This window comes from Ascaphus truei, chromosome 10 (genome assembly GCF_040206685.1).
Source record: "Ascaphus truei isolate aAscTru1 chromosome 10, aAscTru1.hap1, whole genome shotgun sequence".
Lineage (NCBI taxonomy): Eukaryota > Metazoa > Chordata > Amphibia > Anura > Ascaphidae > Ascaphus > Ascaphus truei.
The window spans coordinates 37,065,116-37,090,421 of record NC_134492.1 but is presented as its reverse complement, the minus strand read 5'-3'; the positions used below and the strand labels follow the sequence as shown (position 1 = coordinate 37,090,421).

Genomic DNA, 25,306 nt, shown 5'->3' with positions numbered 1-25,306 from the left:
ACTGAGCAATTGATCTTGATCCTGGGAGTATAATATTAATCCTTGTATTGCTGCTCAAACATGGTGAGCTGAGATAGTGACAATAAGTGTATTAATTAACCTATGGCTCATAAATAAGTGGCCGCCAACATAACGGACTTAAATCATAAAGTGGGATTTATAGAGTACTGGGGAGGCACAACCACCCAAAGGTATAGTGCCCCCTTTTTCCCAACCACACTCAGATAAGGCCACTAGAGCATATAGGTAACACAGTCAATCATTAGCAGGAAAACTCCACAGTAAACTCACTCTCACTCAATCCCGCTCCCTCAATCCCCCCTCCTCACACTCATTCTCGCCCCAGCCCCACACACACAATCCCCCCACTAAATACATACCAAAAAGCCCCACCCGTCCAAATAAAATAAAAAAAGAGAGTCTTACAGACTTTTGAATGTGTATGATCATACTTTGCAATAAACTTCTCATCATCAACGAACCCATGTTTGTGAGTTTGCAAACAACGACACAGACTTACCATGGGGATGGTCTCAGGCCTCTGCTGCCCCGGCTCTCCCCCACCTGCTGCTGTCCTCGCCCAACTTCTTTGCCCGGCTGCCTGTCCTCTTGTTGCCGTTTGGCCCCGGCTCTCCCCAGCTGCAGGTCTCCCTCACTGACAGTGTCCCACGCCTAGCCTCTGACGTTGGGGCACACCTTGTCTCACACAAATGCCGGTGTGTGCCTGAAGCTGGGCCCGGCTTGCGCCGGTGTCAGAGGCTCAGCATGGGACAGTGTCAGTGGGGGAGAGCCGGGCCCCGGTTGAAACGAGAGGACCGGCAGTCAGGCAAAGAGATTGGGCCCAGCCAAAGGTTGTGCCCAACTTCCAATGCTGGCCTGACCCCTTACAGCCACCGGGCCTCGGACACTTGTCCCAGCTCCCCCAACCCCCCCCTGTGGGCGACCCTGTGTACGTATGTAACAGTTACAGACCAGATTAAAATGTGAGACAGCTGAAGTCTTGAAATTACTTAAACTGGAGCGGCTTTAGAGTCTCCGGTTGGTTGTTCCAGTCATGAGGTGCATGGTAAGAGAAGGAGACTGTGAACTGTTGAACCTCGAGAGACTTTGGAGTCAGATCTCAGATGATAAGTGCTGCGTATGGTAGGGGTGAGGAGCTTGTTCAGATAGGCGGGTATCTTGCCCAGAAAGTATTTGAAGGCAAGACAGGAAAAATGTACTTTGAATCTGGACTCAAAGGATTTCCAATCTAGTTCTTGGAGCATTTCAAAGTGATATGTGTTGTAATTACATTGTAGGACAAAGCGGCATATTGAGTTGTAGAGGGTGTCCCATTTTCTAAGGTGAGTTAGGGGTGCTATACCATATATTATGTCCCCATAGTCTATAATTGACATTAGCATCTGTTGTGCAATGCAGTTTCTTACTAGCGGGCTTAGGGAGGATCTGTTCCTATAAAGTACATCCAGTTTGCTATAGGTTTTGGATGTCAAAGTATCAATATGTAACCCAGATGTTAAATGGGAGTCGAGCCATATGCCTAGATATTTAAAGCTGGTGACTTGCTAGAACGGTGTTAGAGATTGTTCTGGGGGTTTCTCCCAAAGGAAAACTGGAATATGATGTGATCATGGGGAAAGGGGGGAAGTTAAGGCACATTTTAATACAATGATGAATGAGGTGAAAGGGAATTTGTGGCTGTACCTCTGAAGTTGGTAGCTTTAGAGATTTAGCTTCAGTCCCAAATACCATCGTAACGGTTTTGTCTGAGTTTAAAAAGCGTTTGCTTTGGGAAATCCAGTATTCAAGTCTTGAAAAATCAGGTTTTTATTTATAGAATGTTTTACCAGGAAGTAATACATTAAGAGTTACCTCTCGTTTCAAGGCACAGAGTTATAATGACAGATACATGGTTACAAATACATGGTTACATTAAGTGGTCAGGGTTATACATTATATATAAAGACATTGCATGAACAGTTAAAGATTGAAGTACGTGTCCAAAGTCAGGGAGACTAGGCTGTGTGCATACTGTAGAAGATTGTATCATCCGCATACATGTGCATTGAACCTGTCTTACAAGCTGTTGATAGATCCTTAATGAAGACTGAAAAGAGTAGGTGGCCCCTGAACAGAACCTTGCTGGACCCCACAGGCGACATCCAAGGGGTTGCATTATATCCCGAGAGACACACATTGGGATCCAGTATGTCCCGGATTAGGTCAAAATCCCCCCATCACCAATAAATACAGAAAGACCTGTCTGTATAAATATTACCTTTTTTGTGTGTTTTAAAGAAGAAAAAATAATGCTTTGAGGTAGTGGAAATAGTACTGTGTTAATAAAATGCAGCCCTGGGGAGAATTTTAGTTTTGATGATAATATATCATATACTTGGTTCCACCTCAATAAGCAATAGAGATTTCAACCAGCTGTGTGTCCCACTACCTTTATTTGCTTCTGTCTCTGTAGCTACATGCAGGACTGCTTTAAAGTTTTATTAAAAAACAAGCCGATCTAATGATTTCCCAAGGCTGCTGGGACTGTGGCTGAAGCCTTGTAAAAATCTAATTTGAGCTAGGACAGACTTTATAGGCATCACAAGGGCATAGCGCGTTCACAGTATGGAGGCCAGCGGCGTTCTTTAGCTGCGTTTATAGGTGCATTCCCGATGGGAAACATCTAGTTGCAATAAACTGAGAACCCTCAGCCATATAACACACCCACTGCCATTTGTAGTGATTGCTCCATAGGTTTATAGATTTGAAAGTATAAGAGAGCGGCATTTGGCAGAGCAAAATAAATATCAAGGGCTATGCAATGCATAATGCTGTGGTTAAAGAGCGTCGGGGAGACACAAATCACAGTGTGCCACACGTTTAAGAGTCTTAGAAGTAAGGGTTTTTTTAAATAGGAGTTTCTCTGAAAGGAAAACTGGACGATATGATCATAAGGGAACAGGGGAAGTGAAGGCACATTTTTATACAATAAAGAAAGAGGTGAAAAGGAATGTGTTGGTGGTACAGGACAGGGTTAAGTTCTAAGCAAATCTTATACATTCTCACGCAATTATTATTTCTAATGCCGGCTCAAAATGTTAAATGTTGTTCTAAAAACCGTAGCAGAGTTTGGAAACCTGCAAATTTATAGTAACGATTTTGAATAAAATCCTAATTTTCTTCTGTAAAGTCGAAAATCGCCATCTTTGATTGGTGATGTCATTCTATGGAAGACTGGGAGTTTTTACTAATCAATTTGGATTCTGATTTCTTGTGGAACAGCACGAACCTGTCAGTATCCCGGCTTCCTCTTCACCTGATGTTTTACATGACATAAGTGAGAAAAAGACCGGTTTGTGATATTCCGGAAGAAGCAGAAGCCAGAGCATTTGGTAATTAACCCCAACGCGTTTGCAGCCCTCCCATGTCATAAATAACACCACAAATCCAAGATGGCTGCCAGAAGGCTACTGTTAGGAAAGCAAGGGTAAACACACAGATACCCAACAAGCTCTGAGAAATCTCACAGGTATCTGTGTGTTTATTAACTGTGTGCAGCTGGTCCTCAGCTGCTTTTGGGAGGGTAGTGGCCTCTCTCTTCTCCACCCCCCTCCCCCCCAAGGTTTAAGCTCGCCCCTCCCCACTTTCCGAGTTGGCAAGTCAGTTTCATTTTGCTGGGTTACGACAGATCCAATGTGATCATTCTTCCTGTAATTAGACAGGTTAATAAGAATTTGAACCCAGGGAGTGTTAGGACCTGCTACGGTTGTGCCTTGAAAGTGGCAGCAGGCTTAAGACGCTTTGGCCAAAGGGTTAAACTAAATGACCCCTTTTTTCAAGAGAATATATAGGTATTGCACTGTGTATTTTTGTCACATTGGAAGTAGCTTTTGGCATCTTTGTCTGTTTTTTGTTGTATACAGGAAAGCAAGGGTACCTGTACCTGACACATTTTATTGTGAATTTAATTCACATGTTAAATCTAAACTGTTAAAACGGAGGCAGTCTGCCTTTAACGAGAGAGTACATCTTCGCATAATTTATAACAAATGAACAAACCTAATTTTTACGGGTTGTCTATTTCATTGAAATTAAAATGAGAATTGGGGTGAGTAACACTTATTCATCCAGGACCAAAACCCAGATAAATAAGCATAATACAGAATGCTGTGAAGCTTCTCTAATCCTCCTTTGAAAAAGAAGTCGGGTTGATTTGTTTTAAAAAAAAAAAGGAGAGTATCCTATTATATTAAAGAGCGCAAGATGGCATCAGGCTTAGCTCACTTGACATCTTCCACTGATGTCCAGCCATAATTCTTTAAGAAGCCAATTACCTGATAACAAATTGAAAGTAAAAATATTATTACATTTCTCAGAGGTAATTAAAGCTGGAGGGAGGTTAAACGATCAACGGGCTATTTGAAAATCAGTTATTTCAAGCCCTTAGGATATAGATTTCTTACCCCTTCCCCCCCCCCCCCTCCCAGTCTCTCTCCCCCCCTCCCCCCCCCCCACCTCAATCAGGCTCCACCTTCTCAAACGTAAGTCGCCTTTCACATTTCGGGACAGAATATTCCAGCCCGATGTTTCCATAGTCACACTGCTATATTTGTTCCTGACACTGTGGCTGTCCCTAGTGTACCTACTGTAGGCTGCAGGAAAACACGCAGAGCATCATTGTTACAGATATCTTATTCAAAGAATATTTAAAGGTGCAAAATTACTCAGCCAGCCGTGTGTGTATATATGTATACAGGAGGGCCCAGGGTATACGGCGGGTTCTGTTCCAGGGGCCCGCCGTATAGTGAAAATCGCCGGAAAGTGAATCCGGCGATTTTCAGTTCTGCGCATGCGCAAACCGGCATTTTTGCCGTTCTGCGCATTCGCGACCTGGTTTGCGCGCGCAGCCGCCCATTCTGCGCATGCTCGCCGGGCGCAACCGCCTGTTCTACATTGTGCGATTAAGGATTCAACCTGGCGGCCCCCTTCTCGGTATCGGCGGATCGCCGACAAGCGGGGCCTGCTGTACATATAATGTTCAGTACATGTGTGTATATAGATAGACTAAATGAGCACTTCAGTATTAGGTGATACTTTTATTTGGACTAACAATTTAGTTAGTGTTCTACCGGGTCCTAAGTTTTCTGAAATGTATCATTTTGCACTGGTCGGGTACCCGGTTACACAGACAGCACTTACATCCAGGGTAAGACATGTGAATGTGCTCACAAGTGATATTTTCATTTGCTATATGCTTTACGATGGAGTTTTTTTGTTACTTTTTTCACCCACCATAACTTATCTGTGTGGTGGAAGCCTATCCAAGCTTCAAATTGCAAAGCCAGTGTAACCAACCTCCCACTGATGAGACCCAAAATGTTGAAACAGCTGTCTGTGGGTAGGTTTCCTGGCTCTGCATCTTAACCCATGCTGTGCTGAACAGCTGTCTAAAGCTGTGCTTATAGTGAGCACTGCTTTGCTTGCTAGCGACCGCGTGACACCACCATTGCTATAGCGAAAGTTGCACTTGAGTAGTGCGAGTTCACTGGCGGCAAGGGGTGGTGACGTCAGCAAGCGGGAAGGCACAAAAGGCAAGATGGAGATGTGATTGGCTTGCCGCCAGTCATGTGATGCGGCCGTCACTGTGTACCACAAAATCTTTTGCCTTCTGTGCTTTGGGTCTCCCGGTCGCAACGCAGCGCCATCGCGCCCACTATGGGAACGCGCGACGGGCTTCGGGTAATAGTGGCGGCGTGCTGTCGCCGCAACAATAAACGCAGCCTAATGCATCAGCTTATAAGGGTCCATGTCAAAATGGATTTGAACCAAAAGGTGACACTTTGTGTTCATTTGCGTGTCATTTCACAGAATCCCTTGCTGCAGTGTAAGCACTGTATGCTAGGAGTTAATGGTGAAAACTCTGGGGGAGGACACAAAGCGCAAGACTTCCTCTCCAAGGTGGAAAGATCACAAGGAATCTCAAATAGGCAGCATATGTAAAGAAAAAAAGAAAAAATATAGTGCAACACAGTTTAATTATAAAATATATTCGAGCAAGGAGGCTCCAACACACTCGCATGCTCCAGGACAAACAAAAGCAATTTAACCACTCTGGGTTCAGACGCTATGTGAGAGACTCCAGTCATCTGATACACGTTCTCCACTTCCGCATTCGATCGACGTCTGACGTCACGAACCGGCTCCCTCAGTCTCCAGCACTAAGGGGAGGATCATCTGGCTCCGTGAAGGTCAGCGCAGCGGAAGATATCCAAGCAGGAGAGCGTGATAGCAAAGCAGCTGGTGTCACAGCAGAGAGTCCGTAGAAGGCACTGACTGCTTAACAAGGTCTATGCGCATGTAGAAAACCCTACGCGTTTCATCCAAGGTATGGACTTCTTCAGGGTTGCAGGGATACATGGCAGTGACTCTATCTTAAATAGTCCCTAAAAGGGGAGGGGATCAATAACGTCACGGCACGAAACTGAGTCTAATAGGCTCAATGTATCACTACTAACAGCCCTACTTATATACTAGGCAACTCGGAACATTAAATAAGACAAATCGGAACATTATATAGAAATAACTATAAATATAAATGGGGTTTATCAAATACATAGTAAACATTATATAATAAAAATACATTAAACATAAGATTACACAATGAAAAATATATAATTATAGCATTTTTGAGCCCCATGATGGATCTAAATGGAAACAAGAAGAGAGATCAGTGCATATACATAAAAGGCATATATATATTGAAAAACCATATATATAGGAACCATATTTTGAAAACATATTACACATATATATAAAACATATATTAAAAAACAGACCTTCTTAAAAAGAGGAATATAGATTCTATGTGTAACTAAAAAATGCACTATGAATATTTGTTAAAAAGACACTATGAATATTAATTAAAAAAATTATTAATTTAAAAAGGAAGCTAAATCTATGTCAATATTCAAACCCAAAGGTTTAAGTGTACATAGTTTATGTATCCCAAAAGTCTCTTTTTGGGAGACTTCCTGGATACGATTGCCTCCCCTCCTATTTAAAGTAACCTGATCAATGCCTATATAACTCAGACCCTCCGGATTAGACTCATGGAACTGTTTAAAATGTAATGGAACACTGTGGTTCTCCAATCCATTTGCAATGTTCCTAATATGTTCCAGAATTCTAACCCGGAGAGGTCTGATAGTGCGGCCCACATATTGTAGACCGTACGGGCATTGTAACAGATTCAGACCTTCAAATACTTTCTAGAGGTTTAAAATTTGCACCCTCTATTAAGCCGAATGCTTTTAAACTTTTTATTGACGCTAATAAATACATGAGAAAATTGACTTTGAAAAGACATTTCTTAAAAAGGAATTTTGATTTACCAAAAATAGATACAATTAATGAACCCAAAACTATTTCTTTGGAATCTGATTTCTGTCACACTACATGAAAAATTAAATCAACCTTTTTCCCACGACATAAGGGTAATTTTGTAGACACTTTCTACAATCTTATCTCTAATGATTTTGAAAAGTTAGTCCTTAATTCTAAAAATAAAAGCAATGTTACTCAGAAAGAAATTGAGGCTTGAAATAAATTAGCCAATGATAAAAATTTAGTAATCAAGGCAGCCGATAAGGGGGTTGGCACGGTAGTTATGAGTAGGAGTTATTACCTAGAAGAATCTATGAGAATTCTTGGAGATCATAGTACTTATACTATCCTGACCACAGATCCCACTAAATCTTTTTCGGAAGAATTAGATATTTTTTTAACATAAAGGTAAAAATTCTTGTATATTAAGCGATAGTGAATTTAATTTTTTAAATAACAAATTTCCATAAATTCCAATTTTTTATTTCTTACCGAAAATGCACAAAGATAAAGACAGACCGCTAGGTCGTCCGATAATTTACGGAATTGACTCTTTAACCTCCAATTTGTCACAATATTTAGACACTTTTTTTTTTTAAAGAATTTGTGACCATATTACCATCTTTTTTGAGAGACTCTACGGAGGTAATTAATCATTTCGAAAATACAGAATGGAAAGATAGTTTCATATGGTGCACGGTAGACGTAACTTCGCTTTATACAGTTATCACCCCCAAGGCTGCAGTGCCATTAGAAGAACTTTAGAACAGTCAAACAAATTTGCACAAGATGAAACTGATTTTATTATAGAGGGCATAGAATTTATATTAAATCACAACTACTTTTCTTTTAATAATTATTTTTACTTACAAACCAGGGGTACAGCGATGGGCACCAGGTTCGCGCCAAATTACGCGAATTTATTTATGGGGGTTTGGGAGGAGGATTTTATCTTCTGTTCCAACCCTTTTGGTGCGTACCTGGTGTCCTGGAAACGCTATATTGACGATATCCTTATTGTATGGGATGGAACCATTGAATTACTTGAGGAATTTTTAATATATCTTAATAATAATAATTTAAACCTCAAATTCACCCATCATTATGATCGTACCAGCATCTCATATCTTGATCTAGTTTTATATGTGGAAGATAAGAGTTTTAACTAAAACCTTTTTTAAGTCTGTTGACTGCAATAATTTTATTAGTAAAAGCAGTTGTCACCATCCACAATGGACCTCAAATATTCCATCGGGGCAATTTAGAAGATTAAGAAAAAATTGCTCAGATATTGAGGTCTTTGATGAACAATCAGCCATCTATATACCCTTGGATTTGAGTGAAGCTAAAAATCAAGTACGGGAAATTGACAGAAATCTACTTTTAAAGTCAAACTCAAGTAAAATGATGAAACCGAATTTTATTCCTTTTATCACTCAATTTAATAGCGATCATTTTAAAATCAATAAAATTTTAAATAAGCACTGGCATATTTTAAAAAGTGATCAATATTTAAAAGACTTTTTACCAGACCGTGCGCAAGTTATTTATACCAAAGCACGCAATATTAAAGATAGACTTGCTCCTAGTTTTTTGAAACCAGTACCTACTAGTGATACGTGGTTGGGTCAAAAACCTAGGGGTTTTTTTTAAGTGTACTGGCTGCAAAGCCTGCAAATTTTGTATAACCAAAACAGATTGCTTCATGTCCCAAGTAACCAAAGAGGTATTCAAAATTAATAAATTTATAAATTGCAAAAGTACCTCTTGTTATTTATTTATTACAATGCCAGTGCGGCCCACATATTGTAGACCGCACGATCAGACCTCTCCGGGTTAGAATTCTGGAACATATTAGGAACATTGCAAATGGATTGGAGAACCACAGTGTTCCATTACATTTTAAACAGTTCCGTGAGTCTAATCCAGAGGGTCTGAGTTATATAGGCATTGATCAGGTTACTTTAAATTGGAGGGGAGGCAATCGTATCCAGGAAGTCTCACAAAAAGAGACTTTTTGGATACATAGACTATGTACACTTAAACCTTTGGGTTTGAATATTGACATAGATTTAGCTTCCTTTTCAAATTAATAATTTTTTTAATTAATATTTTAAATTAATATTCATAGTGTCTTTTTAACAAATATCCATAGTGCATTTTTTAGTTACACATAGAATCTATATTCCTCTTTTTAAGAAGGTCTGTTTTTTAATATATGTTTTATATATATGTGTAATATGTTTTCAACATATGGTTCCTATATAATATGGTTTTTCAATATATATATATGCCTTTTATGTATATGCACTGATCTCTCTTCTTGTTTCCATTTAGATCCATCATGGGGCTCAAAAATGCTATAATTATATATTTTTCATTGTGTAATCTTATGTTTAATGTATTTTTATTATATAATTTTTACTATGTATTTGATAAACCCCATTTATATTTATAGATATTTCTATATAATGTTCCGATTTGCCTAGTATATAAGTAGGGCTGTTAGTAGTGATACATTGAGCCTATTAGACTCAGTTTCCGTGCCGTGACGTTATTGATCCCCTCCCCTTTTAGGGACTATTTAAGTTAGAGTCACTGCCATGTATCCCTAAACCCCTGAAGAAGTCCATACCTTGGATGAAACGCGTAGGGTTTTCTACATGCGCATAGACCTTGTTAAGCAGTCAGTGCCTTCTACGGACTCTCTGCTGTGACACCAGCTGCTTTGCTATCACGCTCCCCTGCTTGGATATCTTCCGCTGCGCTGACCTTCACGGAGCCAGATGATCCTCCCCTTACTGCTGGAGACTGAGGGAGCCGGTTCGTGACGTCAGACGTTGATCGAATGCGGAAGTGGAGAACGTGTAACAGCTGACTGGAGTCTCCCACATAGCGTCTGAACCCAGAGTGGTTAAATTGCTTTTGTTTGTCCTGGAGCATGCGAGTGTGTTGGAGCCTCCTTGCTCGAATATATTTTATAATTAAACTGTGTTGCACTATATTTTTTCTTTTTTTCTTTACATATGCTGCCTATTTGAGATTCCTTGTGATCTTTCCACCTTGGAGAGGAAGTCTTGCGCTTTGTGTCTTCCCCCAGATGTTACGTTGAGTGATTGTGAAATCTCTCACACCAGCTGCATCTCCTCTTGGTGATATTTATTTGTTTTGTTTATTTATGTATTTTTAAGGTTTGCACTTACTTTCCTTGCACCGTTAATGGTGAAAAGCAGGGTTGCAGACCTGTCTTAGGCCTGGGACATACTAGGTTCAGCCGCGCTGAGCAGATGCACTAACCCCCTGCATCTGTCATCAGCGCGGCTATAGTATCCCCTTCCGCATGCGTGCGGATGCGTGCGGAGGCTCAGAAAATTTGCCGAGACAGGCAAGTTTAAAATTTGCCACGCGGAGGAGCGGTCACGTGACCGCTCACATCCTATGGGAGCAAGGGACTAGCCCCGCCTCCCACTCCGCCTCCTGACACGCCTCGCCTCCGCCCCCTGAGCGCGCTCACTGCCTCGCCTGCCAGGACAGAAAAAAGCACCATTCTGAGCAGGCGAGGCAGAGCAGGAGCGCGGCTCAGCGCGGCTGAACCTGCTATGTCCCAGGCCTTGGGCATGTGAATGTGCTCATAAGTGATATTTTCATTTTATATATATGTTAGCCACAGAACGGTATCGTCTATTCGTTTTTGATTATTAAGCTCGGCTAACACTGTACGTCTACATCTATATATATCACATCATGATCCGTCTCAGTGGCTCAGTGAGTAAAGACACTGACTGGCATTGAGAGTTTGAAGCAGGGGAGCCTGGTTTAATTCCCGGTGTCGGCTCCTTGTGACCTCGGGCAAGTCACCTTATCTCCCTGTGCCTCAGGCACCAAAAAAACATAGATTGTAAGCCCACGGGGCAGGGACCTGTGCCTTCAAAATGTCTCTGTAAAGCGCTACGTAAAACTAGCAGCGCTATACAAGAACATGCTATTATTATATTTATTTTTATATATATATATATATATATATATATATATAATAAAGGCAAGTGCATGCAATATAACCATTAAATAAAGGTATACATTACCCAAACCCATGGCTTGGAGTAAAAAAAAGAAGCAGCACATCACAGATGAGGGCAAATAAAGGTGTATTGAAACCAACAAATCCAACATTTCGATTTTCAATATAGAACCTTCATCACCAATTGCCACCCTGATGAAGGTTCTATATTGAGGACTGAAACGTTGGTTTCGATACACCTTTATTTGCCCTTACCTGTGTGTCTGTGTATGGCTGTTGCTTCTACTTTTCATCCTTCTCATATATGTTCATGTATTTTAAAGAAATGATGATCCGATCTACAAACTGTGTTATAATTCACCACGGATCTGTCCCCAGGTTGAAGCCCTGACCATAACAAAATCAAAATGTGTCCTATATCCCATTATTCTTGTGATTTTTAGACCGTGATTACATTTTCGAATCTGTTAACAGATCTTAAACAATTATTATATTAGTAAAGAACATACAGCCTCCTGGAAGCATTCATATGATTGAAAGTTAAATATATATTACTATTACATGCAACTGCAAGGAGCGCTAAGTTGCACAAAATACTAGCATGAATTTTGTGCATGTCTGAAACCGATCATATTCATGTTATTTAACACCTTGAGGAGGGGAATTTTATCCTTTTGAATCACAGATTTAAATATGATCTGTGTACTTTTTATGGCGAAGGGGGAACAGCTCCCACGGATTTTCATTTACAAGTTCCTTGTGTTGGTAGGCAAATGGCTGGGGGCTCACAAACGGGCCACGTGCCACCTCCGTGGTCCGCAACATTTTGGTAAAGTTGATGTTAGTCCGCACTTTTTAAAACATAACCTCAAAGATTTAAATATATGCACTAAAGCAGTACACGTGCAAATCAAATTGATTGGAATATCTATAATTTCTCCACTGAACTTGGTCATCTTGAATGTATGGTGGTAATGGCCCTGGAGATATTGAGATTATTTTGCGAGCTCTGATAACTTGGTCCCACCAGGTGTCATTAAAGGTGACTTTTGATTGTGTGCTACCTATCTGTGATGGGCCCTCACATTTGGTTCATGAAAAGGTATTACTGTCTGCAATGTCATTTGTGACACTGGAAAGTTTAAAGGGGATGCAGACCACTGATATTCCACCGTGTCCTGTTTCAAGAACAGCTCAGACCAGTTTTAATTAGCTGCGCATTCGAGCAAAACTATAGTTTGTGCTGTTAACAAAGTATTAGATGTCCAATATACTACTAAGGAATCTCAATAAATCGCAGCCTCTCTGCAACATTTCCAGTGTCATATCTGACATTTCAGGTCATAGTAATTATCAGATATGTACCTCATGCCTCCTAACAAGAAAGTGGGAATATCGCCTCCTTTTATATTTAATTCTGTAGGGATACGCAGGTTTGCAAATACATTTTTAAAGAAGGTAACATTTGCTGTCACTTGAACTATTTTGCTGATCTTCTCATTTCTTTGTTATCTCCTCTTATTGTCATGGCGATTATGAGAATGACGTGGCAGCCTTAACACATGCAAAATAAACTCTCTTGGAAATAATTTCCGGGCTCTGAATTGCAGAACCGGCGAGCTGTTCGAAAACCTTTCTTGCCAGTAATTTCTTATTGTTTTTCAATCGCATACATGCAGATTGCAGAAGGGTATTGCCATGAATACGACCAATATGAAGAAACAAACACAATGAATAGATGTAATTGCACATAGAAATGTAACAAAACAAAAAAAAATGTTCTGCAGCATCCAAAATTGAAGATTTAATTTGCTGTAATTTAGGCAATTTTGGGCAGAATATGCACATATCGAGAAATGCAGTGTAAGCCGTCTTTGCACATGGTTTGTGATTACAGGCAGTTGTTGTCGAAACTTATGAAATGTCACAAGCTAGTGACCCAACATCATGACTTCCGGAGGGATGCGGTCAAGTGCAAGAAAAACCCAAAATGTGTTGCAGATCACACTGGAAGCACAGGGGTTAAAAGTCCTAATCCCGCTTCTGTTTGTTAAAGGCCTTCACTTTCCCATGTCATTGTAATAATACTGCTGGACTTGCAAACCATGCGGGAGTTTTCTATTCCTGACTAGTAGGGATATTGTAGATAATTCACAATGGTTCAAACCTTTTCTAAGAAAATCCTTCATTCAACCCAAGTTATTGCGACTTCATTTAACCCCTTCAAAGCAAATATGTTGCCAGCAAAAGGATTAAGTACGGCTCTTACAGCCCAAATAAGATCCACTTGGACAACCGACAAAATAATTGTTTTTCATTTGCACAAACTGCTTTTACATAGCAGATAAGGTTAATAAAAGGCGTATGTCCATGAAGTTCAACCTAGGCTAATTTTGGACAACAGATAATTATCCTATATTTGTTTTTACAGTATATTGATCCAGAGGAAGGCAAACAAACCCCCCTCCCCCCACCCACCCCCAGTGAAACATCATCCAATAATATCTTGTAGGGGGGGGATAAATTCCTTCCGGACTCCAAATAATGGCAATCAGATTACACTCTGGATCAACATCCTTCCCATGTTTACTTATTTGGTATATCCTGTATACCTTTCTTTTCCAACAAGATGTCCAACCGTTTTTTTTGTCTATCTACTGTATCTGCCATCACAGTCTCCTGTGGGTAATGAATTCCACATTTTAACTGCCCTTACTGTAAATTACCCCTTTCCTTTTATGCTGGTGAAATCTCCTTTTCTCCAACCTTAAGGGATGACCCCGAGTCATTTTAGAAGTATAACAAGTGCATAACAAGGTACTGAAAATACAACGGTATTTCTACTTTAGACCTTAAAAAGAGTTTGCAATCACAAGAAAGGATAAGAGTCTTGGGCTCTGTCCATAGTGAAAACGAGTGCGAGCGCTACATTGCGACTTGCCTCACGCGAGAATTCCTCTCCGGCGATGTGTGGACTGTAGATTTTTGGAAAGCGAGCGAGGGGGGCGGGTGCGGTCATGATGTGGGGGGGCGGGTCAAGGAAGTGTCATGCATGAGAACATGCCTCTAGCAAATAATAAAATGCATGCTATGCAATAACAGAAGTATTCTGCAAACATATATTTACACTGTCATGCATGAAAACATGCCTTGTTAAAAAAATTTTATCAAATGTGATGCATTGAAATGAGCATTGTACACAACAATATAAATTAACAATTATAGACAAGTAATGGACAATATATCAGAAATTTCTCTCCATAAATTATCATTGATATTTCTGTCATGGTATGAATTAAAGGTTCACGTTTGTAAACCCCAGAAATCAAATTTTTACTAGTTGAGTTGTCCATGTTCTCACAGCAAGCCCAACTCCACTGACAAAAAGTCATTTGAACAGGATCCAGGCAGAATAGCTTACTAAATTTTCATTGGCTGTTAGCCGCTCACATGACCAGGCTGTCTCGCTGCAATAGAAGGGTGAAAATCATCAAGAAGCGCAAATCATGTGGAAAATAAAGAAAGACAACAAACTTATGGTGCAGTATTGTGTGAACTTTGTGTGATAAATGGCTGTGGTTAGGTGCTCAGAATACTCACAAACGTGAGAAGTACGCAGGCATATAAAGGTATCTTTAACCCATGGGATGAGGCCAATTAGTTGGATAGGAACCGCACTGCTAATCAGGTATACTGTAGCGCTCTGGTACACTTGCGTCCCCTTAGAAATAAAATGAACCGGACATAGTGCAGATGTACATAGAATATTTATAAAAACAAGCAAAATCCAATCAACTCACATGGTGATGGAAAGAAACAAGCGTGTAGATCACAAAGTGGATCTCTGCAAGACCGGGAGAGTGGTATCTCTGCTTTTCCTCTGTTCAGCTATGCGTGTCACGGATGCGTCTCACCGAGGACCGGAAGTGACGTCATCCGCTCTCAGAGGCTCCGGTTTCGTCTCAGGGCATCACTCTACGCGTTTCACCTTGTAGGTTTCTTCAGGAGTGATTTTCCATAGTGTATGAGCAACTTATATACTCTAATCTCTACTCTCATAGGTGGGGAGTGAATTGGATAATTGAACACATTTAATTGAGATGGCCAAAAGCTGCTGATATAGACAATTACTACATCGAGGTAAAAGCAATCAGTATATCTACATAGATGCAGGTGATACAGGTTAAAACATTTAATATATGAGTACTTAATTGAAAACATGTTTACACATAAGATAAAAAATGGCATTTAATAGCCATTGGTGGATAGCCTAAGCTATAGGCAAAATTAAATCTGTTGCATCTGACATATGCACAGACCCAAAAATCCTAAAAATCCAAAAACCTTAGGCTGTGCATATGTCAGATGCAACAGATTTAATTTTGCCTATAGCTTAGGCTATCCACCAATGGCTATTAAATGCCATTTTTTATCTTATGTGTAAACATGTTTTCAATTAAGTACTCATATATTAAATGTTTTAACCTGTATCACCTGCATCTATGTAGATATACTGATTGCTTTTACCTAGATGTAGTAATTGTCTATATCAGCAGCTTTTGGCCATCTCAATTAAATGTGTTCAATTATCCAATTCACTCCCCACCTATGAGAGTAGAGATTAGAGTATATAAGTTGCTCATACACTATGGAAAATCACTCCTGAAGAAACCTACAAGGTGAAACGCGTAGAGTGATGCCCTGAGACGAAACCGGAGCCTCTGAGAGCGGATGACGTCACTTCCGGTCCTCGGTGAGACGCATCCGTGACACGCATAGCTGAACAGAGGAAAAGCAGAGATACCACTCTCCCGGTCTTGCAGAGATCCACTTTGTGATCTACACGCTTGTTTCTTTCCATCACCATGTGAGTTGATTGGATTTTGCTTGTTTTTATAAATATTCTATGTACAGTCTGCACTATGTCCGGTTCATTTTATTTCTAAGGGGACGCAAGTGTACCAGAGCGCTACAGTATACCTGATTAGCAGTGCGGTTCCTATCCAACTGATTGGCCTCATCCCATGGGTTAAAGATACCTTTATATGCCTGCGTACTTCTCACGTTTGTGAGTATTCTGAGCACCTAACCACAGCCATTTATCACACAAAGTTCACACAATACTGCACCATAAGTTTGTTGTCTTTCTTTATTTTCCACATGATTTGCGCTTCTTGATGATTTTCACCCTTCACTTGCCTACGAGGATTGAAAGAGCAGTCCTGCATCAAGTCACAGCAGCATTGAATACACGTGGTTGTATAAGTATCACTGTTTATTTTCTTATCTATTTTAACACTGTGGGTTTATTTGATGTTGATTTAAACCATATACACTGAGCGCCACATTTTGATAAGTTTATACACAATTTGTCTCGCTGCAATAGCAAACAAGTTTGTCTCCTCTTCTTTTGGTACAGTATCCTTGTGCAAAATGTGCATAATCGCTCACTAGGGCTATGCGCTTTGAAATACACACGTTTGTTTGTAGAGCGAGCTATGTAGCTCGCTCCGTATCTTGCAATATGGACAAGGCCTTGGAAAAACATCAGTCGCTACAGGTAGCAAATACCATTAATCCTGATAAATTAGGTACAATAATTTGGTGATGGGATTGTACTTGGTATTTTGCATTTTCTTCAGCATCACACCACACACATCTTCAAAACCTCCAGAATTGTTCTGTTTCGCAGGAAAGTCAATGTAATAGCATTTTTTTTGTGGGTGTTTTTCTAAATACTAATTAATAAATGAAACCCATTTTAATGTATGAAATGGCTGTCACGAATGGTATAAAAATGCAAGTGGGTTGAAGCTTTTTTTTTTTTTAATACCATATCTGGAAAGTATAGTCTTTCAGTCATTGTCCAGATAATCGACCCTTGTTTTAAGAATGTTTTTTATATCTATATTGTTCCTTCACCGGGTTAATAATAGGTCCTCTGTTCCTCCAGCTGTTTTCATGTTGTTTCAAAGAAAGCTCACATTTTAACATATTGTCAGAAAAAGCAGGCGCATGTAGGCGTAATGAGCAGATTAGCCACTGTGGATTCCACCTTTTTAAAATCTATAAATAATATGTTTTTGCTACCAGAATGTGTTTTTCATGGTTGTGGTATGGCATGTTTGCCTACTGTACAACAAGAGCTGGGACTCTGACCACGATATAGTTCTGTCTCTCTTTATTAAGTGTTTGCTTGGCTTGATTTCACCCTCCCAGGACTTCCTAACAGATCTAGTCATGTCAGAGGTGGACCGCTGTGTGGACCATGATGTCCTCATCTTCAGGGAAAACACGCTGGCCACCAAAGCCATTGAGGAGTATCTGAAGTTGGTTGGGCAGAAGTACCTTCATGACGCACTTGGTAAGGAGGACACACTTTATCCCCATATGAGAATAGTTGTGTATGATGTGTAGTGTGTTATTAGTAGAATTCCTTTTATATCAAGGCTCCCTTACACAAAGGTATTGCATTTGACCTAATCTCTTTTGCAGGTTGTGATAGTATTGAATGGGTTGACATCAGCGTTCTTCATAGATGTGCTTTCGGCATGCGTTTGAGGCTTACCCAGGCTTCTGTAGCTATTTCAGATACTTAACATTTAAGAACCTCCCTGCTGTAACCTAAATATGTTACGTCACAATGTGCCATCCTAATTGTTGCTGTGCTCGTATCTCTTCTGTTGTTTCTGCTATTCTTTTCTTGTGCCATTTTTTCTTTCCCCATCCCATTTCTCTCATTGACTTTCCTGTCTCTAACCTTGACACAGGGGAGTTCATCAAGGCCCTTTATGAGTCAGATGAAAACTGTGAGGTGGATCCCAGTAAATGTTCATCTAATGAGCTCTCTGATCACCAGAGCAACCTGAAAATGTGCTGTGAGCTGGCCTTCTGCAAGATCATCAATTCCTACTGGTGAGTAGCCCTCTTACTCCTCAATATCGCACACACAGAAGGGGAGGCAAATCTCGAGCAGCATTCCGGAGAGACACTCTACAACACATCCATTAACTTGAGTGATTATTGCAGCTTTGTAAAGGAATTACGTTTTCGGTTCACAGTATCTCAAACATAGTCAGCTTTTTATAGTACCACATTTATATTGCAGGTCCTAACTTACTACATTTATCTACCCGTCTGGCAGTTTATTGCATCTGTATTAGAAGGAATGGCCACGTTGTGAAGGCTTGATCTTTGAGCTAAAAGAAACACTATAGAACATTTAATGCCCGTTCCCATATGATTGGTTCAAGTCCCTTTATGACCCTTTGCCTCTAGCACAAAGTAGATTAGGAACTCTTCAGGTCTGGGTTCTGGGTCCTATAAAGATGATGTTAAAAATGACATTTGTTGGTATATTAGCGTTTCTACCCCGGTGTGCCTCGTCACCGCCTATATTTCTGTGCTTTTGTAGTGTGTTTCCCAGGGAGCTGAAGGAAGTGTTTGCATCTTGGAAGCAGCAGTGCATAAACCGGGGCAAGCAGGATATCAGCGAGCGTCTGATCAGCGCCTCTCTCTTCCTCCGCTTCTTGTGTCCGTCCATCATGTCTCCAAGCCTCTTTGGACTCATGCAGGAATACCCTGATGACCGCACCTCCCGCACTCTGACGCTCATCGCCAAAGTTATCCAGAATCTCGCCAACTTCGCCAAGTAGGTGTTACTCGTGGTACTCATTGTACTCTGAATCTCTGCCTAGAATGTTACTTAACAGCCAGTAAAGACATACCCTCCGCAGTACCCATACATCATTTGAGTTTATTAGAAAGATTTACCTCTTGGCGTTGGACAGAGGAGCTTTCCTGTCATTTTACACACAATACATTGTGATCCTGATGCAAGGTGCGATTTTCCTCATCGGTTTAATCATTCAATGCTTGATAAATAATGGGGTGCCTTGAACATGCTGCTGAACAGCATTGTGTAGGCACCCTTCCGAATGTTTAAAGATTCATATCCCATAGGCACCCCCGTTCACCCCTCAATAATTACAGTAGCTGCCCTTCCCTCTACTCGCATCTCTTCTAAACGCCAATAAGAAAACTCTTGCTTGGGCGCAGAAATCTGCTATTGGTTACTGTCGCCCATTATCAGCATTACACAACTAGTGAGAGACTCGCGAGGATACTTTGTTTTTGGGACACCTAGTATTTTAATGAAGTAGAGATTGTACCAGTATAACATAGTGTTTTATAGCACGTTCATTTTAAAGATGATGATGATGATATAAAAAAAATTACCTAAAAATGACATAAAAAATATATTATCTGTGGTCAAAGTGTGATGGTACTGATTTATCAATTATTTTGAACGAAATAGGGTTTTTCTTTGCTAAGCCTTTCTTTGAGAGCAAAAGTACTGTATGTAAATGTAAAAATGAGCTTAATAACTTATTTAAATGGTGTGCATTTTTAGGGTATTTTTGGGTAATTTTTAGGGCACATGAGGCAGCGGTTCTGATGGAATACACAAGCATTAACGAAAACAAATGTGTAATCTCCCATCATATGGTGTTTGCTGCTCCTGGGCCCTTCCCTTGCACTCATGGTCTCCTTCTCTTCCTGCCCCCCCTCCCCCCCCCCCCCCACCCATCGTCGCAGGTTTGGCAATAAGGAGGAGTACATGGCCTTCATGAACGACTTCTTGGAGCATGAATGGGGTGGGATGAAGCGTTTCCTTCAGGAGATCTCCAACCCAGACACCATCTCGAACACGCCAGGGTTTGAAGGATACATAGACCTTGGGAGAGAGCTTTCTGTCCTGCACAGCCTCCTGTGGGAGGTGGTGTCCCAGCTGGATAAGGTAACACGCCAAGGAAGCTGGTGGTATTTGTTTGTCATTCTCCAAATGGCAGTATGCCTGGAAATACCCAAGACTGACAAAGTCCTGGGCTGTGAAGTATCGGACTTTTGCTACTTAAATTGTGCTATAAGCTGATCTCGCCACTGGGTTAATACTATCTAAATAAAACAAGTTAAAGCAGGACTTCTTGATCGGGACCACGTTTAAAAAATAAATAGAACATGCTGCAATACAGAGCAGTGCAGAGTATGATGCACAATTGCAACATACTAAAGATTCTCCACAAAACCAGCACCAAAAAACAATATTTGGTTATTATAGTTATTTCTTATTACCACCGGTCATAACACATTCGTTACTTTCAGGGGAGAAAGGGTATAAATTGTCACGTACATGAACTATTGCTTTGAGCAAAATCATTATTATCCCTCCTCTTTTTCCTTACAATTATAACTCGTTAGAAAGAGGCAGTCCAAGCGGGCGATTTTTGTAATTATTTTTTTTGTTCCACATTATTTTTTAACATATGATTGAGGCAGCGGGTCTCTGGAGCTGGACCCCATTAATTTCCGGGGACCCCCTGCTTCCAAAGACTCTTACCTCTGAAGGAGATGTCAGTAGCCACCCCGCTCGCCGGGTTCACGTAATGGCGGAGTTTCCAAGCTCCCGCTTCCTGCCGGCCAATAGGAAGCCGCGATGTCACTCGGTTCGGCTTCCTATCGGTACGCGTGAGGTGGGTGCTTTAAACTTTGCCGAGATACCGGCACCCCCTTTGGAGGTCTGTATCTCGGGAAGCAGGGGGTTCCCGGAGCTGAAATGAATGGGCTCCAGGTCCGGAGGACCCCCCCCCCCCCCCCCGCTTCAATCCTATGTTAAAAAATAATAATACAAAAAAAATGCAGAAATTGCTCCTTTAAGTTCATTTTTTTTAGCGCTTGACATGACTGTGCCTAGAACTTCATTTGATGATGCTAGCCTTCGTTTTAACCCATTAAGTAGATTCATTTAGACGGCATCTTCTTTAAGGTTGAATAAAAATACAGCCCTAGTGCTATATTTGGAATCATTGACGCATCTTACTGAATTGGCCAAATAGCTAACACAAGTTCGATGAGTATCATACAGTATTCACTGGTGCTGCTGAGATATTCAGGGTGTACAATGCACATACACTAACATGGTCCAAACATGCAAACTCAGACTAAGTATCATTAAGTACAACACGGGAAGTGTTAGGCCCTTTAGGGCTGAGAGGCCGCCTATACATGACTTTTCAACTCAAATACTAGCTTTCTAAACGGCACATTTTAAGTGGGTTTGACAAAGGAAATGTGCAGTTTTATATGATCTTTTCTGCTGTGTCGCACAATGTTTGAGATTTGGCAATTTCTGCTTAATAGTCAATAAGGCTCTCCGTAAGCTCCTCCTTATCCGCCTTCAGGCATTAACAGTAATACCGGATAATAGTCTTAAGTGTTTGTACTGACCAGTCGAGTATTTATTTTTATTCACCACCCACCCTGCCCAAGACTTCTAATATAGAAGCGTATTTACGCAGTTAAACAGTTTTCCTGGCTTAAAGCAGCAACACACCAGGCACTGCATCCATTTTTTTTGTTGTTTGTTCTTTTTTCCCCTCTTAATTCTAGGATTGAAGCAGGGGGTCCCCCAGAGCTGAACTGTGTTCATTTCCGTTCCGGGGACCCCCTGCTTCCGGAGATACTTACCTCCGTATGTGCTGTCGGTATCCCTGTTCAGTTTAAATATCGAAGTCCCGTGGGCCAATAAGAATCCGCGAGGGATGACATCATGGCTTCCTATTGGCTCGCGGGACATTTAAAGCCCCCATTTTGTTGGGTACACAGTTCCCTGGCTGCAGAGATGTCGGCACCCCCAACGGAGGGAAGTATCTCTGGAAGCAGGGGGTTACTGGAGCTGATGTTAACACAGTTCAGCTTCGGAGACCCCCTACTTCATTCCAAGAGCAACACAAAAAAGATGTAGTGCAAGATGTTTTGCTTCTTTAAATGCCATATTTATAATTTAATGTCAATATATTTATTTATAACTGCTTAATTGTATATATATATATATATATATATATATATATATATATATTCCTGTTTGCTGGTATGTTGGCAACATTAGTAGAATAGAGTAAGATCTGTGGAAAGTGGCTTGGATTTTTAATACACTGTTGGGCTGGAATTAGCTGGCAGGTACCTACTGGTGTCAACATGGTGTATAGCTATTAAACTCAGACTGAGCTCTATTTATAACCAGAATAGAACCATGATTGCAGCATGGCTCAGAATAATTGATGCCATATAGAATGTTCAAGCTGTATAAGTCAATGACGTGAAGACAGCACACAGGGTTCTTCTATCCTTCACTGCAAGGCAGTAAACCTGTAAGTAATGAAGAACAGTGACGGGTGGCAACCGAGACTGCTGATTGTAGAGCGAGCACAGTAACAGTAGTTGTTGTAAAGCACATTATTTATCGAACTAAAAAGTTCTAAGGAGCTTATTTATCAAAGTCTCCCGACTGCACTAGATTAAACTTGTTGGGGTTTGTTCTTCGGTAACTCTTGTGCAGTATTTTTTCACCAATTTTGGCCGCTTTTGCAGCCGGGAGACTTGAATAAATGACCCGCTAAATGTTCACTCCGAAAAACACAACTTTGCGGGCACTTTTATCTGCTGAAGTTCTTTTTCTTACCTTGTACTGGTAAGTTTATAGAATGACGCTGATTTTGCCTTCCTAGCCGTGGATGGGTTTATATATTTCTGTATCGAGTGTCTTGTCTTCTGGGTGATTGTATTGTCGCTATCTGTGTTGTGGTCACTGCCTTGGATCTCTCGTGTTTTAATGGGTGGTGTGTGCACTTCTGAGCCATCCTAATGGTTTTATGTCCACTTCTCAGTGTCCATCAGTGACTATATATAACACACCTGAGCGTATATAGTTTCTGTTACGTGTGCATAAATATTTATTTGGATGGAGACCACAGATGGAAAAGGGCTGATTCCATGGACTACTCCTCCCAGTAACCCTGATCATCTCTTTCCTTCCTCCCCTCTTTGTCTGGAATGTTAGCATGCTTCTCTTGTTAACCCAATTACCCATATGTCCTCCGTTCAGTGCAAACAGCACATTAGCCCCTTCCTTTGCATTTCCCACTAGTTTGTTTGCTTTGCATGACTGTTTTGAGTTGGAATGGCCATAGTTTTAGCTATGCTAAGCATGTTGAGTTTATTTATTTCTTCCTAGTTTTGACCAATCCTAATTTCTTCTCTATTTCCTTTTCTCCCTTCCCCCCCTCCCCCACCCCCCCCCCCCCTTCCTACCCCGATGCCTGGCTGCACCCTGTCTCCTCCATCCGTCGCATCGTGGTCGATAATGCGGCTCCACGCTCATGCCATGCGCTGACACACTTACGCGGAAAAAAAAAATCTGCCCTCCGAATCCCCTCCTGGCCTTCCCCGTCATGGCGGATGTTGCCATGCATATTGTCCAATCAGGGTGAAAATTCCTTCCTACAGGCGACCGTGGAGAAACTGGGACCCCTTCCTCGCATCCTCGCTGACATCACCAAGTCGTTGACCAACCCTACCCCAATCCAGCAGCAGCTAAGACGATTCAGTGAGCACAGCTCCACCCCCAATGTGAGTGGCAGCCTCTCATCTGGACTTCAGAAGATATTTGAGGATCCTGCCGACAGGTAAGGACTTGGACTCTTGAGTCCCTTTGCACATCTAATTCAAGGATTGTAAATGATCATTATGTTTGTTATTACATTTAAATGAAACAAAGATGTTTGGGGTCTTAAGAAGCGAATGTAAAATTTAACGCATGATAAAACGTCACGTTGGTCCATTTAAAAGACATAACTACCAGCAAGAGATTCTAGTCCTCTCCAGGATCAGTATGACGAGTGCTACTCTCGATTACTACAAGATTATTCTTTAAACATTTCCCTTCACTAATGGAGTACAGTATCTTAGTGATAATAACAGTGGTTTTCAAGTGGGTACAGTCAGTTCATATCAGTGTCAGCCATCTTTGTGATCTTGGACACATCACTGTATGCCCGTGTGCCTCCGGCACTTAAATTGGATTGTAAGCTCTTCGGGGCAGGGACTTGTGCTTGCAAAATTCTATGTAAAGCATTGTGTACAGCAGGGGAGCGCAAACTTTTAGAGCTGCGCCCCCCTGGCTCTCTCCCCCCGGCTGCCGCGTCGTCGTCCCCTCCCACCTACCTTCATCCGCGTCATATGACGTTGCGGGGTCATGTGACGTCACGGCGGCATTTGATGCTGTGTTGCCATGGCGACGCAACACAGCCGGCTGAATCCCGGTAAGTAAACAGTTGCAGGGGCCTCACGTGATCCCCCGGCATTTAATTTAAATGCTTGGGGGAAGAGTGCGGGGCCTCTGCAACTGCCCCCTTCCTGGGGGTCACGCCCCCACTTTGCGCACCGCTAGTGTACAGTGTCAGTGGAACATAACTTATAATATATTTTCATCATTCTGGAAACTGGCTTTCCAATCCTGTTGAATTTATTTCAAGGTTGTTTAGTTAGATGTCATTCCTTTTGGATGACTGATCAAATTGAGTCCATGTGAGTATTGCAGGCGCCTGTTACAATGAAGTCTACTTTTCTTTGATAGTGATCTGCTGAAGCTGAAGTCTCCGATCATTGAAAACACAGATAGCTACTTCAGGGGGAAAACTCTGCTGCTTGTCCAACAGGCATCCACCCAAAGTATGACCTACTCTGACAAAGATGAAAGAGAGAACGTCCTGCCCAATGGACGTAGTGTTTCCTTAATGGACCTACAAGACCCCATTGTGAATCACAGTGATCGCTCCTCTGTTGTGCAGGAGCCACCGCTACGTTTGACTGGCAGCCAGTTGTCTATCGCACATGTAGCCACCATCAAACAGCTACGGGAAAACCAGAGCGCACCACAGAGTGCTCCACAAGTCAGGAGACCCTTGCACCCAGCCTTAAGTCAGCAAAGCAGCTTGCTGCCCCTTTCCTTCCAAAATCCAGTATATCACCTGAACAATCCACCACCCACCATGCCCAAGGCTTCTG

The 25,306-nt window shown here is 41.4% G+C and overlaps 1 protein-coding gene across 17 annotated transcripts in view; it reads left to right on the top strand.

The window, feature by feature from the left end:
• RASAL2 (RAS protein activator like 2) overlaps positions 1-25,306 on the top strand; it is a 264,917-nt gene that overhangs the window by 230,758 nt on the left and 8,853 nt on the right. For 13 of the 17 annotated variants that reach the window (XM_075616626.1, XM_075616628.1, XM_075616624.1 and 10 more), the window contains 6 exons: positions 17,621-17,765; positions 18,172-18,316; positions 18,816-19,052; positions 20,000-20,201; positions 23,726-23,925; positions 24,876-25,306. The exon at positions 24,876-25,306 is cut by the window's right edge. In XM_075616626.1, the coding sequence (XP_075472741.1) occupies positions 17,621-17,765; positions 18,172-18,316; positions 18,816-19,052; positions 20,000-20,201; positions 23,726-23,925; positions 24,876-25,306 (1,360 nt within the window). The remainder of the gene's footprint in view (positions 1-17,620; positions 17,766-18,171; positions 18,317-18,815; positions 19,053-19,999; positions 20,202-23,725; positions 23,926-24,875) is intronic. The other 4 variants (XM_075616622.1, XM_075616618.1, XM_075616614.1 and 1 more) reach the window with 1 other exon arrangement.